Source organism: Quercus lobata, chromosome 10, assembly GCF_001633185.2.
Source record: "Quercus lobata isolate SW786 chromosome 10, ValleyOak3.0 Primary Assembly, whole genome shotgun sequence".
In the NCBI taxonomy this organism is placed as follows: domain Eukaryota; kingdom Viridiplantae; phylum Streptophyta; class Magnoliopsida; order Fagales; family Fagaceae; genus Quercus; species Quercus lobata.
The window spans coordinates 7,119,084-7,126,247 of NC_044913.1; the positions used below are offsets into that span (position 1 = coordinate 7,119,084).

General features: G+C 29.4%; 2 protein-coding genes across 2 annotated transcripts; both read right to left on the reverse strand.

The window, feature by feature from the left end:
• Window positions 1-1,240: 1,240 nt before the first annotated feature.
• LOC115965932 lies at window positions 1,241-2,096 on the reverse strand. Its single transcript, XM_031085247.1, has 2 exons — window positions 1,658-2,096; window positions 1,241-1,441 (listed from the first exon to the last, which is right to left on the reverse strand). Exons 1-2 carry the CDS (start codon window positions 1,898-1,900, stop codon window positions 1,361-1,363), a joined length of 324 nt encoding a protein of 107 aa, XP_030941107.1. The 5' UTR covers window positions 1,901-2,096; the 3' UTR covers window positions 1,241-1,360.
• A 1,450-nt stretch (window positions 2,097-3,546) lies between these two features.
• On the reverse strand, window positions 3,547-7,164 carry LOC115965931. Its single transcript, XM_031085246.1, has 3 exons — window positions 7,018-7,164; window positions 6,864-6,903; window positions 3,547-4,460 (listed from the first exon to the last, which is right to left on the reverse strand). Exons 1-3 carry the CDS (start codon window positions 7,018-7,020, stop codon window positions 3,952-3,954), a joined length of 552 nt encoding a protein of 183 aa, XP_030941106.1. The 5' UTR covers window positions 7,021-7,164; the 3' UTR covers window positions 3,547-3,951.

A 7,164-nucleotide genomic window follows, 5' to 3' on the forward strand; every position in this document is an offset into this window, starting at 1 on the left:
TTGATTATCCCAAACCAAAAAAAAAAAAAAAATACACTGTACTCGAGTTTGGTAAACTCTAGTACGATAGAAATAAAATTTTCTACATTTTTTTAACAAAAGGTACTTGATCCTAGTATACTCAAGTATTGTGTTGCATGGTACTTGAGTTTACTAAGCTCGAGTACCACATAATTTTTTTTAATCTCACAATTTCCAACTCAACAGTGACACAGTGACAAAACTGATGAGGAACTCGAGTTTTTGAAAATCGAGTTCTTGAAAAAGTGATAGTTTACAATTTACTTTCGAAACAATGTTTTTTTCCTAAAAATTTCCAAAAAAAGTGATATTTGACCATTTTGGCCTTCATCCCTGACTACACGTGGGTTCAAATTATACAAATTTTATTACATTTGATCTAACTATTTAGAGTTAACACCTTTTTTTTGCATTGAATTTGAGTAGATCTTTAAAAATAACTCATTATTCTTATTATAATATCATTTATCTTAGTTTAGTTACTTTAGCTCCTCAAAAAAAAAAAGAAAAAAGAAGTTTAGTTCGTTTAGCCGTTCAAAGCTGTTTGAGGATGTCCAGTTGGCTGTGGGCAAGCTACATTGGGCCGTGTTAAAAAAAAAAAACCAGAAGTTTAATTGAAATGATAGATTTCTTATCACGTAAATGAGTGTCAGGAGGCTATGGCTCTAAGAAATGAAGGAGGAGATTTAAGTACTCTCCCTGACAGAATAACCTAAAAACTCTAAAAAATCTGAATTCGAATCTAATGACTTTTATCCTTTATGTTAAATCACTCATATCGTAAAGTCGATGCGAGCTTTTAGAATTTTGTATTATTATCAACTTATCAATTTTTTTTGGGTTTTATTAGGTAATGTAGCTTCCCATTTATATAATAAAAAGTATTTACATCAGACTTAAAAACACTTCAAAGAAAGGCTTAGAAGACATCTACGACAGACTACAGTTATTTAAAAAGGACTTCAAGTATTTTTTTTTTAATATATTTTTTATACGGCATTATTTTTTTCTTCGAAAGACACAAGTTGCAAGACTGTAACCCTGTAAGGCTGTAACCCGTAGGGCAAGACTAGAGTTAATTTTTTTTTTTTTAATTCAAGTAAATAAAAGCAAATGTCATTTTTCCTCGTACGGACTACGGAGTCATATCTCTAGAAGAAAAATGATGCTGCTTTAAAAGCCAGCTATTATAAAGTTAAAATTAGCAAAAACACGTACACAGAGAGTTTAGACGAGAGAAATGTTAGCAAATTGTCAAATACATTGTCAAGTCCGACTTGGTATTTAGAAACATATTTGCAACAAAACAAAACTATAAACCAAATTAGCAGTACTTCATCTAAACTTCCTCTTTCACCGTCGGCAGGAAAACTTGAGTCAAATCTTTCGACAGCAGAGAAACCTTGAGCAGCTTCAAACCCTAACAATAAACCAGATACAGGAGAAAAAATAGTTATTTTACCACTATCTGGAAGAAAAAAAATCACAATTTCAAATTTCCAATAATTTTATTTCTTTTCCTTCTTTTGAAGATAATAGAAGACGAAAAATAAAGGAGAAAAACTTCATACTTTATTTTTTTATGTACGGTGCTCTTCCCTATTTTTCATAACTAGAATTTTACAAATATATATACCTCATCCCTGCCCATCTCGACTACTTTCTCCTCAAGATCCCCGTCTTTGACATGAAACTCGTTAAACAGCATTAATAGAGAAAGTGTGGACAGGAGTTTCACCTCCAGATCATCCATCACCAGGTATGGGGCTTCTTTCACTCCATTGGATGAGTGGCAGTGCAGTCCGGAACGCATGCGCGACCCAATCGATGGACTTAAATTTATAATGCTGTCGTGAATGTTTACTAAGCTACCAAGCATTATGTCCGGTTTGAGAATCGTAATGAGATTTCCAACGGGTATGCGGAGAATGTTGACGAAGAAGTCGACAAAATCTTTGCCGGCTTCTGCGAATAGCACTCGGTTAGTGCTTTTATGTATAAAAAGAGCTTCAAGCTCACTTTCGATAAAATTGGCAGTGCTGTTTGCATTTTCACTGAGAATTTTCAAAAATTTTATGTAGCTGTGCCTTTTTTTCTTTTTTTTTTTTTTTTTTTTTTTTTTTTTTTTTTTTTTTGTTTGTTTGCTGAATATGTGGCTGTGTTGATAAGGTGGAGTTTGGCCCTGTATATAGGCAGAACTATTTGCAACGTAGATTCTTGTCTAATTTTGCGTCATATATCTAATTTAATCTAAACTTAGAATTTTATGGCAAGTAAGTTAATTTAGTGTAAAAATTAAATTTTAATTAAAATTTATTTTTGTATCACGTTTCTTATCTAATCTATTTTTTTTTATGTCAAATTAGTTAATTTAGTATAAAAAACAATGAGTCCAATATAATAAACTATAAAAAAACATAATCATATAATTAAAAAAAATTCAAATTAATAAGTCATCGATATCTATATGTATAATAATTAAATTTCAAATTGAAATTCAAATAGAATCCAATTTTGCGTCATGTGTCTCATTTAATCTAAATTTTAGAATTTTGTGCTAAGTGAGTTAATTTAGCATAAAAATTTAATTTTAATTAAAGTTTAATTTTGCGCTACGTGTCTCATCTAATCTAAATTTTTAAATTTTTATACCAAATTAGTTAATTTAGTGTAGAAAACGAGTTTAATATAATAAACCATAAAAAACATAAACATATAACTAAAAAAAATTCAAATTTATAAGTCATCTATCTATATATATATATATATATTAATAGGTAAATTTTAAGAGAAAATTGAATTAGAATTTGAAATTATAATCCAATTTTGCGCCATGTGTCTAAATTTATGTGAGAACTATACCATAATTATCCACTTAAACTTGTGTCATGTGTTTATTGAAGTTTTTTAATCTTGGTGTCAAGTGAATTAATGAGTACAAAATACTAAGAATCTAATTTTAATAAATTATAATTTTTTAAAAAAAAATCACATATACTCAATAAAAATAATCACATACTTCTTAAAAAATAAATGAAACAATAATCACCACACGTTCTATCTTATTAAAAATTTATTAAAAAAAAAATCATAAGTAGTATTAAATTTAGGTAGGAATTTTAAAAGTGACTAATTATGTTTACTTTTAAAAAATAATTTGACTAATTATCTATATTTTATGATAAAAATTGTGTTTAATTTTAAATGTATCTATGTATATATATATATATATATATATATGTATAAATGCATGTGTCATGTGAGGACTACACCATGTAACACATGTCTAAATTTATGCGAGGACTACATTTAAGTGAGAACTACACCATAATTTTCACTTAAGCATGTGTCATGTGTCTACTTAAGTTTTTTAATCTTTGTGTCAAGTGAGTTAATGAATGCAAAATACTATGAATCTAATATTAATGAACCATAAAATTTAAAAAAAAAAATTACAAAAATCACCACATGTTTCTTAAAAAATAAATAAAATAAAAATCATCCCACGTTCTATCCTATTAAAAATTAGAAAAAATTATTTATGGCCCATGCATTGACCAATAAAATTGTATCACATGCATGCACACCCTTACTTTCAATCACTCATTTGAGTTCTTGGCTGCTTGCAAGTCATGAACAGACCATTTCAACATCTTCATTTTGGGCTAACACTTTTTAGAGAAATAAAATAGCAAACTGGAAGTCAAACTTACCTTAGGAAATAAAAGAGCAAGTAAAAAAGATTAATTAAGAGATAACCTCTAGAACTAATTAATTAACATTCATGTGTATATCACATTGCAAAACTAGTAAAATACCAACAGGTGAAACTTAGATTTTTCAGATTAGGACATACTTCAAATCGGCGGTAGGAGGTAGCTGGCCTGGTCGTGCCAAGCTAGCTGCAAGAGGCGACTCAGTGACTCACGGTCAGTTGTTGGTCAGAGTCCATGGACTCAGGCGAGGATTCTCCTTCAGATCGCTGGCCTCGGTCGGAGCCAGAGGCGGTACGGTAGGGTCGGCGCCGGTCGGTTGGGTCGGCTCTGGTATCACTTTGTCTGCACTAAACTCTTTAAACTGTTTTTCTAGATATCTCAAACGCAATGAGGGCTTGACAAAATAAAACCACGATCTTTCACGTGGATTCATCAATAATCTCCCCATGAACAAATAGAAATGTTTATTTGACATCAAGCCACAAGTTTTTGAGACCAACCTCAATGTTTTTCTCCCCTGAAACACGTCATCCTCTAAAGCAGTCCGTGTCCAACGACTACCATTCATTTTTATTCTCTTTGGACAGTAGCCGCCTAATCTTACACATTTGCTACTTTCAGAAATATTGTGGCTGTCATCTAATAAACTGATTTCTTCATTGGAGGAGTTGGTTTTTGGCTCATGGAATTCCAAGTCCCTTGAAGAGTCCCCAACAATTAAGTCTGCAGAAGAACAACCTTCGTCAGACTTATTTTTCTTCAATTTCTTTAAACTTTGACCACTCGATGCATAAAAATAACCCAAATCGTTATTTTGAATACAAGTAAAATAAATAATTTTATATCTAGCCATTTTAACTATAATCATTGCAAATTTGCTTCATCTTTGGGCTCCTTCCTCAATACAACGGTTTGACTACCTGTTGAACCCCGACTACAACGTAGCGCTGCCCCTGCCATTCTTATTTTAGAGCTTCAATCTCTCTCTAAATCATTTGGACAACCATTTGGTTTCAAACTTTCACATGAGTTTTGTATTTTTTTTCAACTAGGAAAAAAAATGAATGCAAAACAGAGGAAGATATGCAAACTTAAGACAGTGAAGGAACAAACATATCAAGAAAAACAGACAACAATGAGAAGACGACATTAACAAAGAAGAAAGTAAAGTGAGAACAACTTATTTGCTAAAAATACTAAAAATAAAGCTAAAAAGATAGGTGAAACAATCTCATACCAGAAGTGTAATAAGACCATAGCAATAATAATAAATTGCCTTTAACAGTTAAGGTCATACGCAACCTTATTACACACTTCGTACCAAAACAAAATTGAAGATAAAATCATAGTAAAAATAAATAAACATGAAAAAAAAAAAAAAAAAAAATAAAGGCATTATAAGACAATAGGATACAAGTCTGGACCCACAACAGGACAATATAACACGTGTCTAGTCTAGAACAACAATAATAACACAAACCAACCACAAAAGGTAATGTTTTAAAATCACATACAAATTTAAACATTCATATTTGAAGAAAATTGTTACAGACTCTTATTTTCCAACCGCATTAGATCGCGGGAGGTTGAGACTGCGAACTGAAAAATTACATTCTTTCGAAATCCTTCCATTCCAAAATAAACATGCTCTCTTTCAACTTTCACCAAATATAACGCGTTGACTAGGGAGTAAACATTCTTTATTCCACCCCATACCACACTTGAACCACCAGAATTTGCTCTTTATTGCCAAATCCTTCAAAAAATAAAAGTTTAAGCACTAATTTTTTTTTTGAGCCAAAGTTTAAGCACTAATTAGCTAAATATTAAGTGCAATATGAAATCCCAATTATCAAAACCTTTATAACTAAAACATTAATACAAATTTAACATGATTTTTGTTGACGAAAAACAAGTTTAAAAATTTCGAAAACTTTTGAAGAAAGAGCAAGGAACTTTCTCATGCAGATCTAAAGGGAAAGTAATTAAAATTAATAAAAATTTCAGATAAACAATATAGATTCTATAAACAAAATTTGGGTTACACATGCTTAATCCCAAAAACAAACACAAATACCCAATAAGAGATTGATACAATGGTTAGGGTATTTCCGTAATTTAATTTCTTATTACTTTAACTTGATGAAAAAAGCTAGCACTTTAGCTCATAAAGAAAAGATATATTGGAATTGAAACTCTAATTCGAGTCATTCGACCTATATAAGAGGAAATAAATAAATTATAAATCTTGCGGTTGCAAAAGGAATTATTATTAATTTTTTCCTTTCACCTACCGGAAGAGGAGAATTGGAAATTTTGTTCGAAATTATTAAGATATTTAAATTAATCAAAATTTCATATAAAAAATTTAAAAATATCAAGTTATAAAAAAAAAATGAAATTTTATAATTTTCTTCTGCCAATTTTCAAAACTTGAAGTTGTTACCTAATCTGAATAAGGCCATTTTTGAACCATATTGTTATAAGGACATTTTTTTTTAAAATCCAAAATCTTAGGAGTTTCCTTTTTTAATTCAAAAAAAGAACTCTTTAAACTTTGCACTTTTTTTCGATTCATGTTCAAAAGAAATATAATTACTGCTTATCTTTAAAGTTTATCATTTTATTTGTTTAAAAAATAAAAATATATATTTATAAATTATAATAGAAGTAAATTATTAACTTTTATTCAAAAAAATAAATGAGCCTCTGAGCAGTGCTTAGAGACTAGTTTATATATATATATATATATATATATATATATAAAACTAAAAAGAAATGATATGTCTACAACATTTTTACAACAAATTTTAAGTGATAGGTTGTTATTGTTAGGGGAAAAAAATAATCTTAGTGCTAGTTTTAAGTTTGAACCAATAATAACTAACTACTTATGATTTGTTGTAAAAATATTGTAGACATAGTATCTCTCAAAACCAAAATCTCTAAAACTTCCACAATTTTTCACGTCAACACAATATCAAAAAATATATATATTAAAAATAAAAACTTTTCCAATACTAAAATAAACTAGCATTATTGTGGGGAAAAAAAAAAAAAACAAGTAGACGGAATTTTTGCAACTATACATTTTTATTTTTATTAAATAATAATATGTCAACTTACTTGTAAATATATCTTTCCTAATCCTTCCATTCCAAATTTCCTGCAAAAGATCTCACTGATTAGAACAAACAAATAGAAGAAAAAAAAAAGAAAATAGATTTAAATAAAAGACTTAAAAGGAAAAGATGAATATCAATGTCATGAAAAAAAATACCATTCTGACAATAGTGTCATTTTCTACGTCTTCTTCTCATGTATTTTCAATACATCTTCACAAGTCTAAGTTCACAAGACTAAAGGAGATGAGCAAGCAAGAGAATGGGCGAGATTGGAGGAGAGAGAATCTCGGCTATAGAGCACA

Bases quoted from the DNA above. Each gene is read 5' to 3' on its own strand.
- LOC115965932 (XM_031085247.1), bottom strand. From the start codon at position 1,900: ATGCTTGGTAGCTTAGTAAACATTCACGACAGCATTATAAATTTAAGT. The intron at 1,442-1,657 runs GTATATATATTT...GTTTATTGTTAG, and splicing joins TCGAGATGGGCAGGGATGAG to GGTTTGAAGCTGCTCAAGGT.
- LOC115965931 (XM_031085246.1), bottom strand. The intron at 4,461-6,863 runs GTAAGTTGACAT...GTTCTTCTGCAG, and splicing joins TAGGAAAGATATATTTACAA to ACTTAATTGTTGGGGACTCT.